The sequence below is a fragment of the Mandrillus leucophaeus genome, unplaced genomic scaffold, assembly GCF_000951045.1.
Source record: "Mandrillus leucophaeus isolate KB7577 unplaced genomic scaffold, Mleu.le_1.0 Scaffold578, whole genome shotgun sequence".
Lineage (NCBI taxonomy): Eukaryota > Metazoa > Chordata > Mammalia > Primates > Cercopithecidae > Mandrillus > Mandrillus leucophaeus.
Genome location: NW_012106230.1, coordinates 1,301,287 through 1,325,403, shown reverse-complemented (window position 1 = coordinate 1,325,403; position 24,117 = coordinate 1,301,287). Strand labels below are relative to the sequence as shown.

Genomic DNA, 24,117 nt, shown 5'->3' with positions numbered 1-24,117 from the left:
TAAGTCTAAAGAGTTGATATTGTATCCTTCTAATTAACCTTGTTAATTATAAAAATAACTTCTTACTTCCATAAGTAATTATATTATAGTACAGCATTATTATAATACTACAATAATAAGTAGGCTCCTATGTAATTCTTGGATATATCTAAAGTTGATTTAGTATTTGAAAATGTAGCACTCATTATATTCTCTAATATAATTCAAAGCTCACTCCACATTAGGCATTGAGGTAAAGGGAGGAAACCTCTGAATATTGAAGAGAAGGTAGGTAGTGGGTTCTTATCAGTGGAGGTATACACATAAGAAATATATCTGATGTGTATTTAACACATAGTAAATGCCATTGGCATTATTATTAATTTACTTAATCCTCATAATAACTTTATGAATTGGCCGGCTATTATTATCGCCCCCATTTAGGGAAGAGAATATAGAAGCATCACAGGCAATTCAAGAGACTTGCCTACAATTACTTAACTAGTAAGTAGCAATGCCAGAATTTGCATGTAGGAAAGCTGGCTCCAGGGTCCACTTTCGTAATCAGTATAATGCAACACCACCACTGCAGAGTAATTTGTATGGCTTCATGTATACAATTTACAACTTTGGTTATATTTCTTCATTTTTAATTGCTGCCATCTCCAAACCATAATAGCAACAAGTCTAGCATCTCCCTCTTGGAAAATCTTTCTCTTTCCGAAAACAATTTAAATCCCTGGAAGAGAAGACTGTCTTTCTTCCAAACATAAGTAGGATATAGGCATCATCACTGCTTCTCATAGCCATATGGAATTGCTACTTAACACGCACCTGAGATAGAAAAATATAGTTTGTCACTTCTATTCTGCTTCTGGCTGTCACCGAGTCTCTGCACAGGCCAACACAGCATCTTTTTAATAGAGAGTGAGGAGACTCCTTCAGTGACAAGCTTAGCCAAAGATGTACTATTTTAGACCACCCAGGGCTCTAAGGCTGCGTTCTTATAATCTCTCATGCCTTTGCCTTAAGCCATCATCAACTGTAACCTGTCCTTCTCTAGAATTAACTAATTCAAGGGGCCTTATTCCCCTGAGCTTTGGCCAAGAACCCAGAGAGAGCCCTCAATGGAAGATATAATTTGCATAGCCAATCTTAGTTGCTGCACTGTCTCAGATAGTATGAGCAAATTTCACATTTACACTGATGCTGGACTTTTGTAAAGATTTATCCCAACCCATAAAGTCCATTATTTCTTCTAGTGACAAATAAAATCATGATCTCATGAATGCTCCAGGATCCCCTGACTGTGTGGGTCATACCTAGAGAAGCAGTACACATAGTAGGTGGGTCTCCAGCAGGAAGCTTTCGCAGAGGTGGTTTTCAGGGATAATTTTGATCAATCAACTTGAAACATCAACTTGGAGTTACAAGCAAATCCTCTGCAATGAGATCTGTGCTGATTCCCAGATTGAGCACAGGACAAGATAAGTAAAGGAACTAATCTGTGGATAAGCATGTCTCTTCGAAGCCTCTAACAGGTATCTCTGATTTACAGGATGTCTTCAGGGCCATGCATCCAGAGCCTGACATTGTGCAGTTGTACCTGAAGCCACTGCTCATTGGAGAACTTGCCCCAGGAGAGCATAGCCAGGAAAGACACAAAAATGTGAGTGAGATGTCAGGATCCAGGAGTGTAGAAGGATGGAGACAAGGCATATTTTAAAGCCAGTTAACAGTTTTCTGTGAAGCCTGGGACCACAGTAGAGTCAACGGGTGGAGTCCACGTATTTCCAAACAATGCCTTTTTCTTTAGATCATCAGAACTCTTAAACCTTTGTGAAGCAAAAGAAGGAAATTGTTGGCCCTTCATCAAACAGTAATTTCATGTCTCTAAGCACCTACTTCATGCCAGGGAACTTATGGATATAATTTCCTTTTCATTGACTGCTTGTAATTATGCTTTATGTCTATGTCTATGTTCCCAGCCCAACTAAGTTGCATGAGAGCTGAAACTGTCCACTTTTCTTATCCCTGTGTCCTGAAGACCTCCTTTCACAGGATCAACATGTAGTAGAAACTCCAAAAACAGCTACTGATTGAAAGATGTCGCTGTATCCTAACCACAGCCTTTGTAAATTTGGGGAGATTATCATTCAGGGAAAATAAATTACTTTCTAAAAGTCTGACAGCTGGTGTATCAAAGAGCTGAGACTCTAGATCACTTCTCTCTGTCTCCAATCCCTTAGGTATTCCCAAGGATAAATGCCATTCTTTCTTTAATATTTTGACTACATGAATACTGTCTTCTAAAGGACAGAGTCTCCATAGGACTAAAAACTCATTGGGATGGTTTTACATAACGCTAAGAGGAATTTTACTTAATATTGATTAATTCCATTTTTTGAAATTTATTTTTTGTAATAGCTTACATTTGCCTGAGTCTTAAGCCCTTTGAAATAATTTGTACAATGTGTGGATCCATAAACCACTGTGAAGCAGCGGGAGCAAGGACTTTTTCCCTCTTTGAAAAATGAAGAAACAGACTCACAAAGGGAGCAGGACTAATCTGAGGACACAGAACTGGTTATGGGCAAATCTGAGACTAATAGTTAAGCTCACTCTTTAGGCCCATGTTTATCCCACAGCACAGCTCTGTTCCGAAGAGTGGGTTGGTAGGATGGACAGCCTGCACTCACGCCCCAACCCTGCCATTCTCAAATTGTGTGAGTCTAGGCAAGTTCCCAAACCTCTTTTGGCTCAGTTTCTCCCCCTATAAGGATACCGAAAACAATGGTACCAACCTTATGAGAGTTATTGGGAAAACAATTGAAAGAATTAAAGTCATCATTGAAAGTGCTTAGAACAGTGCCTGGAACACAGTAAATGCTCAATAAATTTTACTTATTATCATAATCATGAACTGATGATGGTACTAGTCATTTTAAAACTTTCAGATATGTCCCCATCATTTGGGTCAGGTAGCTCTAGGTTAAAAATTGAAGGTGATGCAAATCTTTATTGTTTTTCCTAAATTTTTTCTGTTAAGAAAAATAAAATCCCACTAAGGACTGAGACCTATCAGATCATCATTATCTGAAAGAGTGTTGGTCTCCAGAGATAAAGGTCTACCATAAATTTTCCTTAATACATTTGTGGGGATATTTTACTTGCTGTATATAGAAAATTAGTATTTGAGCATAAAATTCGGTGTCAGGTGTAGGTTTAAGTTCACCACCTGTCACTGACTCGTTGATAACTTCAAGTCAGTCATTCTTCTGGGTTTTGCTGATCTCCCTCAACTCTGCAATAAATGTTTTGCAAAAGATGACCAGGCTGGAGGCACCCTAGAGATAACAAGTTAATATTAATGATTAAAATAATCTGTGGCCACAAGAATTGTAAGATTGATGGGGCTTGGGAGATGAGCCTATCCAGAACTTTTGCCAGGCAATGGGTCTTTTAAAAGTTGTGTCTGTGAATTTTGAAACTTTTGGCTTCTAGAATTATTTTCATAGCTCTTTCTATTTTGTTTCTAACGTTTCTCCTTTCTTACATCTGTACAACGCTGTTATCTTTCTCATAACCTGGTCACTTTCCCAGCTGTCCTAGTTTCGAGTCCATAATAGTCAATAAGCCAAGAGATATTTCTTTCCAACCTTGTGTGCCCCCCAATATGTTGTGCAAGTTTGTAAACCAATGCTGATGTTGTGCATGCACACTCACACATGCACACACACACAGGGCCCTTAAACGAGACCTCTCCAACTGAGTACACACACACTAATAAGCCCTGCCTTGTTTTGGGGTATCCACTAAGCAGCTCTCAGAAAATTCATCCTGAGAGCTAATCTAGGTGAACTACATTGTTCTACGATCTCCATCTTCCATGAAATAACCCTTTCCACACATTAAGCAACTGATGACCTGGAAAGTACTTTGTAAACTATACCAGTAACTATGGTAACACAGATCCATATAGATGACCAAGTTCCCCCAAACAGAACCAGAGCTCACTCAACACCTGAAATAATCCTGGTGGTTTAAAAGGCGACTGTTAGGCGTACGTATCTCTTTACCGCACTCTCCTCTCCTTCCCCCTCCCCTGAAAAAATCTAATTCTGAATTCCATAACAGGTTTAGGACAGTTTACAAGTCATTATTCATCTTTCACTTCTGCAGAAAACAACAAAAACTTTTCATAAACTTTTTTGAAGGTTTTATTTGCTGGTTCATTGTTTTGGGGTTTTAATTCTGGACAATTAAATGTATTAATAAAATTCTGTTAATAGAGATGTATACAAAACTAATAAAATAAATTATTAATTATGTTCATCTGTATTCCCTTTCCCCTGAAGGAGCTAATTTACTCTTTGAATATTTGTTTCATAGTCACAGTTGGTGAAAGATTTCCAAGAATTGCGGAGGATCATAGAGTCTATGAACATGTTCCATGCCAACCTGGGGTTCTTCTTTCTTCACTTTGCCCAGATCTTAATGTTGGAAATGCTGGCGTGGCTACTACTGTATCATTTTGGCAGTGGCTGGCCTGTTACTATATTCATTTCCTTTCTTCTCACAATTTCTCAGGTAAGCAGGTATACTAAGCCCAGGCAGCGTCGTCATAAAAAGGCTCAGAATTTCTTCTCTCTTTAGATTGGTGCCAGCTGCTGCCTGACACTTCTTGGCAAGGTACTCATCAATGTCAGGCACTTCCCAGCAAGTGACCAAGCTTCACTGGGCTTTGGTTCTCTCCTCTCTAAAGTGAGGATAATAATGAATGTGGAATTATGCTAAGGAGGACTGATCAGGCAAATGTGTAAAACATAAAGCACAGTGTCTGGCCTATGGTAAATGTTTAATTAATGACAATTGCTGCTTTTTGCCCTGTTTTATCCCCACCATCTCAGTGATTTAAGTTCTGTTCTTTGCCATGCAACACGCATATTTATCTTTCATTCTTTAACCAATCAACATTTATCAATGCATCAGACCACGAATTCTTCAAGGGCAGAGGTTATATCCTATAGAGAATAAGAACGTGTGAGTTCCTTCATAAATGACAAATAGCAACTGACACTTAGCAGGGCATTTGATAAATCTTTGTTGAATAAAGTATGAATCTCTGAACATAGCCTTCTATGAGCATGATACCATGTTGTCGATACAAAGGAAAAGTCAACATGCTCCCTGCTCCTGAGAGAACTCATCTAGTGGAGGAAATAGTCCTTCACAAACAGCTAAACACACTGCCTGGCACAATTCAATGCTATTAATCCTCAGGAAAGGAACAAGCATGTACTGTTGGAGCAGAAAAGAGCATCATTTAATTCTCATGAGAATCATTGGAAAGGGTTTCGTAGAGAATTAACTGCAGTGTGTTTCCAGGTTCCAGAATTCTGGATGTTAATTCTTTTTCTTAAATCATCTTGTTTTATTTCTTGAAAAGTGACTTTTGGAAACAAGAAAGGAAACAAATATTTGTTTAGTGCATAGCATAAGCTGGACACTTTACATATACATAAGTAGTACAACAACCCCGTGAGTCAGGTATTAGTGGCCCCTTTTATCAAATGAAGAACTGAAGGTGAGAGCTACCGAGTAACTTGCCCAGAGTCGTGAAGCTCGTTAATGGTGAAGAACAGTTTAGAATTCAAATCTGTCTGACACCAAAGACCATGGTCTTTGCACTCCATCCTGGAAACCTTTGAAAGTGACAAGGACATCTTTGCAGGCTGAGACAACAAAGGCATAAAAGTTGGAAAGATCAGGCAGGATGTGTCTGGGAGATAGAAACTAATTTTGGCTGGAGGTCAAACAAGACCACCCACTGTTCTCAAATAAGGTTGTGAATCTAATACGGGACTCATTGATTGATTTCTTGTTAGGGTCCCAATTTCTCTAACAGTAACTTCATCTCTCCTAGGCCCAGAGCTCATTTTTGCAGCATGACGTGGGGCACCTTTCCATATTTAAGAAGTCCAAGTGGAATCACGTGATGCATAAATTTGTGATGTGCCATCTCAAGGTATGGGACGTCAGGGAGCATGAGGGGGATTCCTGAACATGAGTCCCTAAGGAGTGGTTCCCATGTTTGTGCATGGATATCAGTAAAAAATGTTTGCGATACCCCACAAATAAATGTCAGTGTACTGACAAGGTAGATAATATATACTCATATATAATACAACATCATAAAATATGTGTGAAATGAGAATTTTAAATTTTTTGTGAGGATTCATTTAGTTCTGTTTAAGAAACTCTTATATTTTGTATTGCCCTGGTAGACTCTTTGGCTGAATCCCTGGCATCCCCCTGCCCTAAGGAATCACCTCATAGAAGAAAGTGTGTGCCTCGAAAAATGACGATGTGCATTGTGGAATCATAAGTGGGAATATTCTTAGAAGGGATGTGAAGGTTTATTGTTGGGAAGCTAGGGGAGACCAGCAAGCCTGATTAGTCCTGGGGTGGGGGCAAGGAGGGGGCAGCTATGAAGAAATAAAGGAAAAGATGCAAAACAGATACTAGTGAACAGAAAGACTAGTCAGGAAAAGCCAGGTGGCTCTGTTCAAGAGTGGAGGATTGCAAAATCCAGACTGCTGGAAAAAGCAGGTAGTGATATGACAGCTGGTCTTATCCCCGCTTACTTGGGCTCCAGGAAGCAGGTACACTGTCCTATGCACCACTGCAATGCAGCACCTAGGAGACTGCCTGGCGCATGGAGCGCCTCAATAAGCATTTGTTGAATGAAGGAATGAAAAAAAGAAAGAATGAGTGAGTGAATGAATGAATGAATGAACCAGTTAACAGTGCAGGACTTCCAAGCATGGCTTCCAGCCCTGGCTCTGACTGTACTCATTGTGTGATCTTTAGTAAATCACATTCTATCTCTGGCCCTCAGTATTCCCATCAGTAGTACTAGGAGTTAAACTAGATCTCTGCTTTTCTAGAACTTTCTAGGTTTTGGTCACTATGTACTCTGGCCTAGAAGGGAAGCAAATGCCTGTGAGCCTTCCACTAAACCAAATCCTTGTGTTCAAACCAGGACCCCTTAGGAAAAACCCACGGGCACTGACTCAGAGCCTATTAGTTCTTCCCTAACACAGTGATTTTATACCTATATCTCATTCTGGTTATCTGCTTCCCCAGCCCGTAGTGGCTTGGAAGTAGCCAACTAATGAAAGAGTGAAGACAATGCTGGAGTCAGGCCCACAGAGAGTAGTGAGCAGTAACTACTCACAGCAAATGATACAGAAGCACAGATGGGGACTCACATTGTGTGAGCCTGACAAGTGCCGGGTTCAGAACTAGTCCCGTTAGGCTTTTTTCTCAAGTAATTCTAATGACATGAGGACATAGTACTCCTAGTTTTCAGTTGAAATTCATGTTCAGAGGGGTTAAGTATTTAAGCCAATGGCCATAAACTAGTCAGTGGAGAATTCATAGCACAGCACTAAATACTGCAGGCACTGGAGCAGAGCTGCTCAATGCTGGCTATCATTTGGAGCCACCTCAAGAACTTATTTTTTAAAGCCCTGATGCCTAAGCACCATCTCTAGATATTCTAAATTCATCTCTGGTAGAGTCTAGACATCAGTGTTTTTTGAAAGTTCCCCAGGTGATTCGAACCTGCAAAAACGAACCCGCCTTCTGTGAGAATTCATGCACTCACGAGCTGGGTCACTTTGAACAAATTACTTAATGATTTTGAACCTCAGTTTCTTCAACTGTAAAATGAGGATAGACGATGGCTTCAACCTGATTAGGATGTTGTTAGGATTATACTCAATGCTCATGTGGCATGCTCAACCAAGTGTCTAGCATACAGGAAATGCTTAATAATGGTTAGTGGTTACTAACCTAGGAACAGTCTTTCCATAATCAAAATGAAGACTCAGAATCAATAAGAAAAATGTTTAATCACTGAAGTATTAAGAAGATGGAGATAAATCACATCATCACTGAGTTGCAAGGTACCTGGAATCACCTACTTTTACCTACCCTCTCTCCCACTGATCAGTTTGAGCCTTAAGTCAATCGGATAACACAGAGTTGGATTTTGAGACGTGTCCCCCAAAATAGTTAGAATGAATAATAGGTTGTTATTTCATGTGACAGGTCACATTTGACCAGAAAATTCCTAGGGGCATTCTATTCCACCCTCTCTTCACCATCGTGAGATAGATGAGGCTGTTTCTGAATTCACTCAGAGATACCTACCACAGAATAAAAGCAGAGGCGGTTTCTTACGCTATTGTGAGTTTCAGGTAATAGGCCAGCCCATTTTTCCTCCTCTGTTCTGAGGAGTCAGAGGAAAGGTAAGACTCATCTGCCCTGGAGGTAGCTGGCAGTGGATTCAGTGCCAGTATGTGAAATATTTCAGATCAGCCCCACCCATGCTGGCACTTTAAAAAATAAATCACTGGTTTCCCATTGATCCAGATTTGTACACAGCTATTTCTACCTAAGCTGTGTCTCCAGACACAATTTTGCACTAGTCGAAATGAATATAACCTTGATGACTTGTGAACTGAGTAAGAAAATTGGAAATGGCTCTAAAAGCAAATCAAGTGTACTCTGCCTTTTTTGCAGGCAAAAACAGTGACTCATGAGCAAAATGAACATTGGCTTCAACTATGTGCAGGAGAGAAAACTACCTGTGGAGAGGAAAGGTGGGCAGGGAGGGTGTAACAAAGAAAATTATAATGTAAACAGCAACATCCCCGCCTTAGACATGCATACAATTTTAAAGTTTAAAACTTAACCTCATGTCAATTGCCTCCCCCAACCACCTCCTGCAAAAGGCACCAATATGGAGATTCTTTAGAATTTTCATTCACCAACTGAGAAAAAATATATATGCTCTGGTCTTTCCAGTGTTTGCACAATAAAAGAGCACTTCCCAAAATAAACCATGAAATGTTTGCATACATTTTGGACTACTGTGAAATACTAAAATCAAAATGGACTCCTTGTAGCATATTTTTCTTATTCGTCAGTATGCACATATAAAAAAACTAAGAATCAAGTCTCATTACAGGGATAGTGGGACAGAACATTTGAAATTAAGATCTTCCTAGAAAATCTGGCCTATACTGATTCCATGATGACATCCTAAAACATTTTATTTTGGTAAGGAAAAGGAAAGTGTCAAGCATGTTATTTTCTGCAATCCCCTCAGAGGCCTCATCCATTTTATAGATGAGGAAATTGCCCAAAGTCACACACCTAAATAGATAGCCAAGTAGGGATTAAATTCAGGTTCGTCTCATTCCAAAGCCTGGGTTTGTTCTTTTTATTATTAGTAGTATTATTATACTTGAAGTTCTAGGGTACATGTGCACAACCTGCAGGTTTGTTACACAGCTGTACATGTGCCATGTTGGTTTACTGCACCATCGACTCGTCATTTACAGTAGGTATTTCTCCGAATGCTATCCCTTCCCGAGCCGCCCGCCCCAGACAGGCCCCGGTGTGTGATGTTCCCTGCCCTTTTTCTACTGCACTGAGAATAGACCTAACGTGGAAATGTGGAATGACAGGGTTGTTCCTGCCTAGAATTTGGGGAAGGGGCAGCCTATTTGGCGGGCAGCTGATAATCCTCTCTTGCCTGTGGAGTATTTTGTTTCCCTTGTCTCTGGCAATAGTGGCTTCCAGAAAGAGGGGCCAAGAGAAGGCGCTTATTTGGATCACACCCATAATTACTTGACCATTATTCTAAGCTTTACCTGTTAAGATCTGCTCCCCGTAGTATCATGAATCAAAGCCAGTCTCCCACATTACTGCTCACCACCACAGATAGTCATTGGCTAAAAGAGTACAGTCAGCGGGCGGAAGAGACCAAACATTGGCTCTCAGGGGACTTAGTTGAAAAGGAGAATATCTCATCACATTGTCCTTGTTCAGTTATCTACTACTTCCATTGGATTATATGTTTCCTAAGTGTGGAAACCTCATTTTATCATGTTTATCTTTATGTTCCAAATGCCTAGCTCAGTAACTATCTGACACCTAGGACATAATTCAAAATAAATAATGAATGTGTGAATAAATACACAATTATAAGAGTAAGTGGCTCATATGCAATTTAAAAAATCTTTTATCATTTTATTTTATTTTTATTTATAATCGACACATAGTAATTGTATGTATTTATGAGGTACAGTGTGATGTTTCAATGCGTATGTACGTTGTATAATGATCAAGTCAAGGTTGTTAGCATATTCATCACTTTAAACATTTATCATTTCTTTGTTGTAACATTCAATATCCTCTCTTCTAGCTATCTTGAAATATATAATACCTGATCGTTAGCTACAGTCACCCTACTGCAGTGGGTCTCAATCTTTCTGGCACGAGGGACCAGTTTCATGGAAGACAATTTTCCCATGGACCAGTGGGTGGGGAGTGGTTTCAGGACGATTCAAACACATTACATTTATTGTGCACTTTATTTCTATTATTATTAGATTGTAATAATGAAATAATTATACAATTTACCATAATGCAGAATCAGCGGGAGCCCCGAGCTTGTTTTCCTGCAACTACTGGGTCCCATCTGGGGTGATGGGAGACAGTGACAGATCATCAGGCATTAGATTCTCATAAGGAGCATGTAACCTAGATCCCTCACATGTGCAGTTTACAACATGATTCGTGCTCCTGTGAGAATCTAATGCTGCAGCTGATCTCACAGGCGGCAGAGCTCAGGCTGTAATGAGAATGACGGGGAGCAGCTGTAAATACAGATGAAGCTTCGCTTGCTTGCCTGCCACTGACCTTCTGCTATTCAGCCCAGTTTCTAACAGGCCACAGACTGGTACTGGTCCGTGACCTGGGGGTTGGGGACCCTTGCCCTAATGTGTAATAGAATGCCAAACTCATTTTTCCTGTCTAGCTGTAACTTTGTACCCATCGTATGCAATTTGATGGAAGAAACACAGAGCACTGATGGGGCCCTAGAAGAGGGGACAGAAATTGTTAAGTATAGTTTGTGACATGTTGAGGCTTAAGCATCATGAACTATCCATATATATATATATATAAAATATATATATCACATATATATCATGTATATATGATATTTCATGATACTCAAGCTCAATGTGTCACAAACTATACTTAACAATTTCTGTCCCCCCCGCTTCTGGGTGAGGAGGAGAGAGAGAGATCCATATATATATATACACACACACACACACACACACACACGCACACACATATACACACACACACACACATATACACACACACACACACATATATATATATTTGGAAAGTCCCCATTCAGGCATATGATTCAGGATATAGACTCAGGCTGGAGGGTTGCAAGAAGGTTAGGGAATGTTAATTGGGAATGAGATGGGGGTTGCTAAGAAACAACTGCAACGAAGACTATGGAAACACAATGCTAATGCTCACAGATATTCAAATAAAGAGCCATCCCCTTCTACTACAGATGTTTGGTGTCCAGACCAGCATGCTCCTACAGAAATACAATGCACCACATTAAAATGACACTTGCATTTCAAATTTTCTAATAGTCATATTTAAAAGGTAACTTTATTACTCCACATATATTCAAAATAGTATTATTTCAACATGTAATCAATGTAAAAATTATTGAACTACTTTACATTCCTTTTTTCATACTGAATCTTCAAAATCCAGTAGGTGCTTTATGCTTACGGCTTGTCTTTATTCGGTCGCTTTTCAAGTGCTCAGTTGCTCAATAGCCACTGTGCTAATGGCTATTGCATTGGACAGAGCGGACTAGTACATGCATAGACTGCTAAGCTATGTCAAATATGCAATAAAAAACTACTACGGCTGCTCATTCTTCTGTAAATGATTAACATAAAGGAGGAAAAACTGAATATCCCAGCATGCCAACATTTTACATACGTCATCTCATAACTCCCCAGACCACCCACAGACGTAAATGTGCTTATGTTATTTACCGGAGATAGAACTGAGCCTCAAAGAGGTTGGGTGACTTGCCCAAAACATGCAGCAGTATTTATACATCTGGTATATGTAACTAGGTTGATGTGCCTCCAAATTATTTGCTCTATTAAAATTTCAGACTTTCTATGGTAAAAAAAAAAAAAAAAAAAAAAAATCACAAACAACCTAATCAGAGGTGACTCAAGCTTGGCATCAGCTAAAATCTTTTTATTCTCATTTATTTTTGTATGAGAGCATTGAAACCGAGACATGCAAGGATCTGAGCCAAGCCCCCCAAGGAGATCACTTCAGATCCATGATTCTTTGAAACACTCATTGAAGTAAGATACCTGGGGCCGCTTCTTTTTCCCCAGAACTAATTAAAGTCTCGGAGCTAAGTCTTCTTTATATGTAAAATAGAAACAATTCTCTCTGCCCCACCTACCTTCAGCTTTTTTTTTTAATGAAGATCAAATAAGAGAAGGATGGGAAAACATTTCTTTTCAACCAGCTTTTATGATTTTCATTACCAAGACTGTTAGCCTAAAGTTGAGTTTCTGGACCAGAGATTTATTTCTTTGTAAGCTATGAGTGCCTCTGTCCGATGAGTCATGCTGTGGCTCAGCAGTGGAGGCAAGCTAGAGAAACTCAGATGTCTTATTTTGACTTGGGGGATGCATGCAGAAAACTCTGAGAGTGAAGGGTATTTCAGGAAAGAATTATTTCAAGTAACGAGCCCTCTCTTCTCCTCAGGGCCTGTCAGCAAACTGGTGGAATTACCGGCACTTTCAACATCACGTAAAGCCGAACATCTACCCCAAAGACCCGGATATTGACATGGGCCCACTTTTTCTGCTCGGAGATTCACAACCTGTCAAGGTACACTTAGAAATCTTGAGCACTGGGGAAATGTTCCTGGAAGTGGTTCCTGGAAAGGCTTACAGCCTTGCCTTGGAAAAATCAAGCCAGAAATTCTGGCTTCACACACAATCTGACAACATTTCTCCTTCTTTTAGGCTCAAAATATAGATTTGAAATAACTGAATCTGGGGTTGTAAGAATACGAGGGCATTTAGAGTCGTAACCTTTAAGTCTATGACCTTAAAGATCATCCAGTCCAACCTCCCACAGCAGGAAATATGGGAATCCACATTACTCTGTTTGAGCAATCTCAGTGACAGATGGGTCCCTGCCCAGTGCCTGTCATTTTCTCTGAGGCAATACAAGCCAGTGTTAGATCGTGGAACCAGATGACTGGGGTTGCAATGACTGTCTGAGGTTTAAACAGGGCGTGGAGAAACATTCACTGAGAGAATGTAGGTCAATATATTCAATAAGCACTAGGTCACGTATATTCACGTACCTAGTTATCTCAACTAATTCTAGCCCAGTTAGAAGACTCTATGCTGTTATATTTCGTTCATGTTCATTTTGGTGCATTTATACATGAACTACAGCCCAAATGCCATGGAAGAGAGCTAGAGGTCTCACCTGTAATTTGAGCTTCTTAAACAACAGAAAAAGGAAGGGGAAAGTCATCTTCAGAATTTCTCAGTTAATGATTACTTTTTAAAACTTCAACTTGAAACCATCATGTAAAGGACAACATCAGTTACCAAGATTTTTAGGAGGGAGTCTTTTTTTGTTGTTTGAGACAGAGTTTCGCTCTGTCGCCCAGGCTGGAGTAGAGTGGCGCAATCTCGGCTCACTGCAAGCTCCACCTCCTGAGTTCGTGCCATTCTCCTACTTCAGCCTCCCGAGTAACTGGGACTACAGGTGCCCGCCACCACTCCCAGCTAATTTTTAATATTCTTTTTTAGTAGAGGCGAGATTTCACTGTGTTAGCGAGGATGGTCTTGATCTCCTGACCTCGTGATCCGCCCACCTCAGCCTCCCAAAGTGAGGAGGGAGTCTTTCTTAAGCAAAGGAGGTATAAGGATAACCAAAGAAAAGTGCCTCCCCTCAAGTGAAGTACCTGAGAGTCAGATACTTGGGAAGAGGTCACTATCTCCTAGAAAGGCTAGGAGTCTTATAAAAATAAAACGGTGTAGCCTCCTCAGTTGTTGCCTGTCTGGTCCATTAACCAAATATTGTGCAACTTCTTGAAAGTAGTTTTTTTCATCTTTGGGAGACTCACCCTTTTCCCTAGCTGAAAGAGAAAATAAGGTCTCTTGCTTTGAAAAAATTCTTGGTGATGTGATCACAAATCAGTTGCTTTTGACAATGATTCTGCAAACACGTTGGACTTCCCTGATGTTTGTGGGTTTCTATGATCATCATTAGAATTGTAAAGTATTGATTTCTCCAGTTGTCCCCTCATATCTCCCCTTCCTCCTACAGAGCAAGGGAGTTTGTCTCAGGGAAGTTTGTGAAGCAGCTTGAGTTCAGACATGCCTTCTGTAGAGCTATTTTCAGTACCCATGCTACTTCTTCATAAACAATAGAGGTTCCCTCTCCAAGTTCTCAAGCTGCTCCTGGGATATCCCTAAAACATGAGAGTTCTATGTAATATAATTTCAAAGCTACTCACAAGACATTATTTAAAATTATTTATTTAAACTCTAAAATTCAGTAGTTTCACATCAAAAACATTTCTAATCAGCCCTGGGCTTTTCCTTTCTTCCTTCTTTACTGTCTGCCTTTCTAACACTTTATTCAAATGTTAAGTTTCTTCAGCAAGCATTTATTAATTCTTCTATGTCCCGTGCTTATATCCTGGAAGACAGAATCCTCCTTTTGATACTCACAATCTGTCCATTATGGTTTGTTCACTCCCACACACTTCCAACTAGTCCCTTTACCATGTTTCCTGCTACTAAAATGTTTAAAGGTTTAGGAATAACTGCAAATAGCTATTATTACCTTATCACTATGATATTTCTTATAATTTTTGACAATAAGAGAAGGAAGGACCAACTACAAAATCCAAATACAAGAAATCTGTACATAGGAGGAAAGATATCAAAGGAAAGGAGATAGCAAGAGTCAAACCTGCCCAGAGTTTTAACTGAATGAACACAGGCAAAAATACAGAGTGAGTGTGAATTATCATTTACTCATTAATTCCTTCAGTAAACATTTATTGAGTGTCTGCTAGATACCAGAGATATAACCATTACTTCTATCCTCCTTTCAAAGCGTTTGCTGCCTTTGTGCCCTGAATATATGCCAGATTAACTAAGGAGACTCCTAGAAAATGAATCAAATTCTCAGTAGTGAATGTAATATTATAATTATATTATTATATAGTAATTATATAATGTATAATAAATATTATATGTACTATCATCATGGGCTAAGATAATAAATGATAGTGTGACTTCCATGATGAGAACATAAAAGAAGAAAGATGAGACAGACAGGAGGGGCCATGACTATATATTTTATCGTATTACCATTTAGTATCTTTTGGATGAATGAATTTAAAAGAAAATTCTTGACTGTGATGAATGAATCACACATCTGTTGGATGAATGAATGAATATGGAGCAGAATCCTAAATGCCATAGTTGAAGAAGCACAAGAAAAACTCAGAAATGTCCCATTTCAGTGACCATTCCACCTCACATAAAGAGGAAAAAAAATTCAAAATGATTCCCACAGGAACAAAAAAATGATACAATTCCTACAGTCCAATGGAATATTCCATTTGTGATAGAATTACCCACATATAATGAAAGCAAGACGTGGCCACAATATTTCTTCCTCCCATCCTGGTTCTGGTTCTTCTAGTGCCTCAGACTTGAAAGCTAATGAGCACTGATCAGATGGCTCTTTCCATAAAGATTTTAGACACACACAAGCATGTGCACACACACACATACACACACACACATACACACACACACACACACACACACACATGCATCCTTGAGTGTGATGACCAGAAGTATGGTCTCTTATTTTTGTTTTATTCTCTCTCCATTCAGTACGGCAAGAAGAAAATCAAATACATCAACTATGAAAAGCAGCACCTGTACTTCTACATGGGTGAGTCTCCCAGAGCCACATTCCTTATATCCCATTTCCTTGAAGCAAGTACTTGTCAAGGCAGAAGTCACAATTGGAATGCTCTCACAGAGACCGGCCCACGTCCTATTGCTATTGAGCAAAGCAGCATGTCTTATTTCAGACTCCCTGGGGTGGAAATCTGCAAAGGGAAATGGAAAAATAAACAGCCTTTTTAAACAGCACCTCATCACTCTGAGAGTTGGATGGGGAAGGAGGGAGATACCCAGTGAGGGAGGGAAGCCAGGCTGCCAGTCAAGGGACCTGCATCTAGGACTGTCATTCTGGAAAGACCAAACATCTATCAAGAGAAAAGAATAATGGTGTTTGGGTAGGGAGGAAGTAGAGATGGAGAGATAAATCTGAAGCATTGACAGTGTGACACCAGAAATGGAGAGGCCGGGGAACAAAGGGCACCTGCGGTGCTCTTGTGTGGAAGAAAGCTGTCTGCTCCCATGACCTGCATATAGCTGTGGGAAGGCATGAGACATATATATCTGAGTGTGGGCATGTGGGTCAAGTTTGAAGGAAAATACAGGTAGCTGCGTAAATCTGATACCAGTAAAAGAACATCATAAGCAAAGACTGCTCTTAACCAATATCAAACTCATAACAGCTCACAAAAAAAGCTTTCAAGAAACCCCCAAATCTGCCCAACTAAAACATGTATCTGGGGAATAAACCAAAATCAGGGAAAGAACCAAACATTTCCTGTAGTCCAGTTGTTCTCAACCAGAGCAATTTTGCCTCCCGGGGCAATATCAAAAGATATTTTTTTGGTTATCGCAACAGAGGAAGAGGGAAGGTATTGGTAGTCAGTAGATAGAAGCCAGGGATGCTGCTAAACATTCTGCGATGCAAAGGAAGCCCCTCATAAAAATAATCATCTCACCCAAATTGTCAGCAGTGCTGGGCTTGAGAAACATAGTTGCAGATGATCTGATTTGCCCACGTGTAGGCCACAAATGGCCACCCCTATCATGCCAGAGGAAGATAGCAGGGGGCAAATTTTTTGAAGTGTGAGGTCGACCATCACTGCTGGATCCTCTACAGTGGGAATTCAGCCTTCCCCATCCTGCACTCGTCACCTGCCCCGCTGCTCTTGCAAAATCTAAAAGAGGAATGAGGACATTGGTGCCCCATTTTTAAAAGGTAGCTGATTCCCAGCCTGACTAGATGTGTGTCTGGAAAAGAAAACCCTGTTGGAGTTTCTTCTCTGAACTCTCCTGAGAAACATATGTTTACCTCCCCTGTCTGAAGTGGGACAATATGCCCTTACCCTATGAGAAATGAGGGAATGGTGTGAATTCACTGCAAAATGCCCACTTCACAAACCACCCTACCACCACCAAGAGCTGCTTTATTGTGGCCTTGCCCGGCAAATGCTAGCTTAACATCTCGGTTACAAATGAGTCGTACTCAAACTGTCAAAAAGAAACAAAACCAGACAGTTGTTAAAGGCAGCAAGACAAATCATATTCAGGCTATCGCACTAGGGGAGAGAGACTTCACCATAAACCGAGCTTAATTCTCCTGACGCAAAAGTGAGAGAGAGGCTTTTTAAATGCTGGAGCATGCTAAAGGAAAAGTACTGAAAGACACTGGGAGATGGGGTGGGGGTGGAGGAGCTGGTTGGTAAGATTTGTCCAGGCTGTCTGTGTCTGCTAACTGGTACTTATCAAAGTTAGGCTCCTATCCTCCCAAACAGACTGACAGATAAGAGCCCCATCCTTCTTGATGACTACATTTCAAAGAGATTGTTACCAGGCCCTTGAGAAATACATTTCTGGAGTGTAGAAGCTACATCTCAAAAGAAGACACAAAGGATTTATAATTGTCAGTGTCCTAAAGTAAATGCTCTATAAAAAGGGATGTCAGGTGCCTATAGTCAGACACTTGCCAGAATAAACAGTAAATTATTTTGGCAGCCCTGAACTTTCTCAGGTAAAAACTTCAAGGATGCTGGGATTCTCCCAGAGAGACAGCCTTGAGCTTTGAGGAACTATGCTAGTGTTTGTTCAAGTTTCTTAGTGTGGAGAGTGGATGAAATCATTTGTGCTGAGAGTCTGCAATTCTCGTAGGCCAAGGATGAGGCCTAGTTGAGAAAGAGGGCTCAAAGGATCCTAACTAAAGTTTAACCAGGGAGACAGCCTTTGTCAAAAGCCAGAGGATCTCCTTAAGGATCCTCTGTGCCTGGGAAGCCTCAGTGATGCTGGGGAAAAGGCAGGTAAATAACTCTGACTAGGAAACAAGTATACCTTCTTCATCTCTGACACCTCAACACACTATAATGGGGCTAAATCCCAAAGATCCAGGGAGACTGAAGGACTCCAAGGACCTTGAAAACACTTGAAAGCTGGTAGCAGAAGCTGTTCAGGGATGCCTTCATCAAAAATGACTCAAATCTCCCAAGCTTTCCTAGCTTCTTTGAGGCAGCTTGAACCTGGAGCTACTGATCTAATTCTTAGCCCCGTCTTTTAGACTTGAAATGCCCATTGCAGTCCAGGAAGGGGCCGTGGATCTCCACTTGCATCTTTCCTTGGGGCCAGCATTCCAGGAATGCTGCATTAAGGAGATAGACTCCTGCTCACTTGCATTGGGGTCACATTTTTTAATTAAATACATTTACTGGATTTATTTAATAAATTTATTAAGTACGTTATAAAAATACAACACAGTAATCACAAAACAGATGCTGGATCATCCTAATACCAAAAACAGGGAGAGACAGAACAACAAAATGAGATTTTAGGCCAGTACCCCTGATGAACATCAATGTGAAAATTCTTACTAAAATACTGGCAAACCAAATCCAGCAGCACATCAAAAAGCTTATTCACCACAATTAAGTTGGAATTCAAGGCTGGTTCAACATACACAAATAAATAAATGTAATCCATCACATAAGCAGAACCAATGACAAAAACCACATGACTGTCTCAATTGATGCAGAAAAGGTCTTCAATAAAATTCAACACCCCTTTATGCTAAAAAACTCTCAATAATCTAGGTATTAATGGAAAGTATCTCAAAATAATAAGAGATATTAATGACAAACACACAGCCAATATCATACTGAATGGGCAAAAGCTGGAAGCATTCCCTTTGAAAACTGGCACAAGACAACCTCTCTCACCACTCCTATTTAACATAGTATTGGAAGTTTCTGGCCAGGGCATTCAAGCAAGAGAAAGAAATAAAGCATATTCAAATAGGAACAGAGGAAGTCAAATTGTCTCTGTTTGCAGATGACATGATTGTATATTTAGAAAACCCCATCATCTCAGCCCAAAATCTCCTTAAACTGATAAGCAACTTCAGCAAAGTCTCAGGATACAAAATCAATATACAAAAACCACAAGCATTCCTATACACCAATAATAGACAAACAGAAAGCCAAATCATGAGTGAACTCTCATTCACAACTGTTACAAAGATAAGAAAATACCTAGGAATACAACTTACAAGGAACATAAAGGATCATTTCAAGTAGAACTACAAAACACTGCTCAAGGAAATAAAAAAGGACACAAACAAATGTAAAAATATACCATGCTCAAGAATAGGAAGAATCAATATCATGAAAATGGCCATATTGCCCAAAGTAATGTGTAGATTCAATGCTATCCCCATCAAGGTACCACTGACTTTCTTCACAGAATTAGAAAAAACTAGTTTAAATTTCATACGGAACAAAAAAAAAGCCCATATAGCCAAGACAATCCTAAGCAAAAAGAACAAAACTGAAGGTATCATGCTACCTGACTTCAAACTATACTACAAGTATACCAAACTATACTACAGTAACCAAAACAGCATGGTACTGGTACCAAAACAGATATATAGACCAATGGAACAGAACAGAGGCCTCAGAAATAATGTCACACATCTACAACCTTCTGATCTTTGACAAACCTGACAAAAACAAGCAGTGGGGAAAGGATTCCCTATTTGATAAATGGTGTTGGGAAAACTGACTAGCCATATGCAGAAAACTGAAACTAGACCCCTTCCTTATACCTTATAAAAAATTAACTCAAGATGGATTAAAGACTTAAACATAAGACCTAAAACCATAAATACCCTAGAAGAAAACCTAGGCAAAACAATTCAGGACATAGGCATGGGCAAAGACTTCATGACTAAAACACCAAAAGCTATGGCAACAAAAGCCAAAATAGACAAACAGGATCTAATTAAACTAAAGAGCATCTGCAGAGCAAAAGAAACTGTCATCAGAGTGAACAGGCAGCCTACAGAATGGGGGAAAATTTATTTAATCTAGCCATCTGACAAGGGGCTAATATCCAGAATCTATAAGGAACTTAAACAAATTTACAAGAAAAAAACAAGCAACCCCATCAAAAAGTGGGCAAAGGATATGAACAGACACTTCTCAAAAGAAGACATTTATGCAGCCCACAAACATATGAAAAAAAACTCATAATCACTGGTCATTAGAGAAATGTAAATGAAAACCACAATATGATACCATCTCATGCCAGTTAGAATGGTGATCATTAAAAAGGCAGGAAAAAACAGATGCTGGAGAGGATGTGGAGAAATAGAAATGCTTTTATACTGTTGGTGGGAGTGTAAATTAGCTCAATCATTGTGGAAGACAGTGTGGTGATTCCTCAAGGATGTAGAACCAGAAATACCATTTGACCCAGCAATCCCATTACTGGGGATATACCCAAAGGATTATAAATCATTCTGCTATAAAGACACATGCACACATATGTTTATTGCAACACTATTCACAATAGCCAAGACTTGGAACCAACCCAAATGCCCATTAATGTTAGACTGAATAAAGAAAATGTGGCACATATATACCATGGAAAGCTATGCAGTCATAAAAATGGATGAGTTCATGTCCTTTGCAGGGACATGGATGAAGCGGGAAACCATCATTCTCAGCAAACTAACACAGGAACAGAAAACCAAACACCGCATGTTCTCACTCATAAGTGGGAGTTAAACAATGAGAACACACGGACACAGGAAGGGGAACATCACACACCAGGGGCTGTTGGTGGGTTGGGGGTTAGAGGAGGGATAACATTAGGAGAACAACCTAATGTAGATAGATGATGGGTTGATGGGTGCAGCAAACCACCAAGGCACGTGTAGACCTATGTAACAAACCTGCACGTTCTGCACATGTATTCCAAAACTTAAAGTATAATAATAAAAAAAAAAGGATGCTGGAAAATATTTAGAGAAATGGGAAGATGGTCAGGATATGCTTTATTTTTAAAGGTAGTGTACCAAACAGTACTATAGGTAGCATAATAGCAATTTTTAGAACATATATTAATATATCTATATTCAAAATGTTTATGGTAATATTTGGGTAGTAAGATTACAGGTGATTTTCCTCTTTTTACTTTTATTTTAGTTTCAAGGGTACATGTGCACGTTTGTTATACAGATAAATTGTGTGTCTCAGGAGGCATCACTACTCACAATAGCTAAGACACGGAATCAGCCTAAATGCACATCAATGGTAGACTGCTTAGATAAAATGTGGTACGTATACACCACGGAATACTACACATCCATTCAAAAGAATAAGATAATGTCCTTTGCAGCAATATGGATGGAGATGGAGGCCATTATCCTAGGTGAACTAACGCAGGAACAGAAAACCCAACACTGCATGTTCTCACTTCTACGTGGGAGCTAAACATTAAATACACATGAACACATTCTGTTTATTTATTCAGCATCATTTTTTGTTCTATTTCAGTTGGGCTCCCACTCCTTATGCCAGTATATTTCAACCTGCAATCTATGCAAGTGATGTACCTTCGAAGATATTGGGTGGTGAGTAATGTGGCTCATTCTCTGAAACTAGACCAAGTAGAAGAGGGAAAATGAAAATGCTGTGTCCTCTCCAGATATAGCTTCCTTGAATAACAAGGCATAAGATTCAGCCAGAATGTGAAGGGACCCCAAGCCAATGAAGCAGAAATGAAATCATGTTCAGGGTGTATAACTTTCAAGTGCTTTTCTCTGCAGGACATCGCCTGGGTTAGCAGCTTTTACATCCGATATTTCATCACATTTGGCCCATACTATGGAATCTTTGGGACTGTGTTGCTCATCTATTTGGTCAAGTAAGAATACTATTTTATTTCGGTAATCCAAATGATCCTTGTCAGATCCTTCCCCATCAGAGCTATTTGTCATCAGTTTTAAAACAGATTAGATTATGACATCATGCCCCATTTCTTGCAGCTGAGGTGTTTTTAAGCAAATGTGAAAAAAAAATAGTTCAAATAGTTGAATAAGACGAGCCCTTTGCAAAAAAAAATTTGCCCAATCCCCATTTTTACCCACGTCCTGGATTCTTAAAGGAAGCATTTCAATTGAATCCTAAATCCTTAAAACTGTAATCTAGGTAGACATAGTAATCCCTACCAAAGAATGACAGGGAAGGAATTTTTTTTTAAGTTATTTTATGACTAGAGGTTTTCCCAATGCATTTTTGTTTGAATAGTCCTCTCCACTTTTCCAATGTAATCCTCCCTCATTCTGTTGTCAAGTTATTCTAAGTCCTAAATAATTATAAGAATAATGATAGCTACTATGCATCAGACACTTTGTTAAAGGCTTTACATGCTTTATCTTATTTGATGTAATCCTCACACAATGCTGCAGTGTAGATAGTATCATGCTCATTTTTCTGCTAAAGGAACTGAAGTTTAAGGAGATTAAATCATAGGCCCAAGGGCATGTAAGAGCAAGTAAGAGCCAAGGCCAGTGCCGAAACAGAACTTGAATCCAGCTCTTATCTGACGACAAAGCCCAGGCTGTCAACCAGTTTGCATGTGCCCTTAAATTTCCCTAGTGGTTTTGATCTTTGCACTAGAGCTACAGAAAACTTTAGAGGTTCTGCTCCCATACATTTGGCAGTCATGTGGCTGAATGCTTAGTGTGTCATCTCTTGATATAAAGGTCTTTCAGAGAAGAAAAAGAAAGATCACCATTTTACTGGAAACTTTGAGTCTCTTTCATTTCCTCCAGTGCTCAACCAGTTCTACCAGGGGTTATGCAAGCCCAGTGCTTGCTACTGAAACACCCTAAACAGTCATCACTTCCTCCTTTTATTCCTCCAAAAGGTTTCTTGAAAGTCCTTGGATTGCATATGTTACCCAGATGAGCCACATACCAATGAGAATGAGCACAGAGGAGAACCGAGACTGGCTCAGCACTCAGGTAATGATGGAGTTCCTCGGGGAGAATCTTTCTAACCACACTGATTTAGAACCCGGTCCCTCCCTTGACACACGGGGATTATGGGGATTACAATTCAAGATGAGATTTGAGTGCGGACACAGGCAAACTGTATCAATGGACAATTTGATGGGAAGAGGGCTAGGAAATGGGTGCTAGTTGACGGTTGGGGAAGAAATTATAGGGGTGTGGAGAATGTTCCCAGTCCACCTTTGGGTGGGGCCACAGAACCCATCAAGTCATGAGTCATGCATGGGTCCGAGTGGGGACAGTCTGAAAAACATCTCAAAAAATTAATCTTAGGTTCTATAATAGTGATGTTATCTACAAGCACAATTGGGAAAGTCACAAATCCTGTCACCTCTGGCCGCATGACTCCTGAGCAGTAAAGAATTATAGAAACTATGCCTCCATCTTAGCAGAATTCAGGCCCCTCTCACAATCCTAACATTATGGCCTTTTATTAGTTATACAAAAGCAGTTTAGTTTTGGGAAGGGCTACTATCATCCTTGCTTTAAGGTTAAACTACAAAATAAGTTCCTCCCAAAGTCAGCTTAGCCTACACCCAGGAATTACAAAGGACAGCCTGGAGATCAGAAGCAAGATGTAGTCAACTATGTCAGATTTATCTTACTGTCATAATTTTGCAAAGGTGGTCTCAAATATTTTCTTTGTTTGACACTTGGGCTCATTTATAACTAATACAAGCTTTTTCTTTGCAGGTCTTGGCCACCTGTAATATTGAACAGTCCTTTTTCAATGACTGGTTCACTGGGCACCTGAACTTCCAAATCGAGCACCAGTGAGTAACAAGAATAGTCCTTAGTAGGGCAAGTGCAGTCACTTATAACATCCCCATATATAATCCAGATCAGGCCCTAGGCTCAAGGTCTCAGAGAACCAGCATTTTCTACAGGCTGCTATCTTTCTATTAGCAA

The 24,117-nt window shown here is 39.8% G+C and overlaps 1 protein-coding gene across 1 annotated transcript in view; it reads left to right on the top strand.

Annotated features, from left to right (window-relative positions):
* LOC105552915 (putative fatty acid desaturase 2-like protein FADS2P1) overlaps window positions 1-24,117 on the top strand; it is a 38,293-nt gene that overhangs the window by 10,698 nt on the left and 3,478 nt on the right. The window contains exons 2-10 of the mRNA XM_011998737.1: window positions 1,538-1,648; window positions 4,372-4,569; window positions 5,906-6,007; window positions 12,679-12,804; window positions 15,855-15,915; window positions 21,689-21,765; window positions 21,961-22,058; window positions 23,064-23,160; window positions 23,902-23,981. Of these exons, the coding sequence (XP_011854127.1) occupies window positions 1,538-1,648; window positions 4,372-4,569; window positions 5,906-6,007; window positions 12,679-12,804; window positions 15,855-15,915; window positions 21,689-21,765; window positions 21,961-22,058; window positions 23,064-23,160; window positions 23,902-23,981 (950 nt within the window). The remainder of the gene's footprint in view (window positions 1-1,537; window positions 1,649-4,371; window positions 4,570-5,905; window positions 6,008-12,678; window positions 12,805-15,854; window positions 15,916-21,688; window positions 21,766-21,960; window positions 22,059-23,063; window positions 23,161-23,901; window positions 23,982-24,117) is intronic.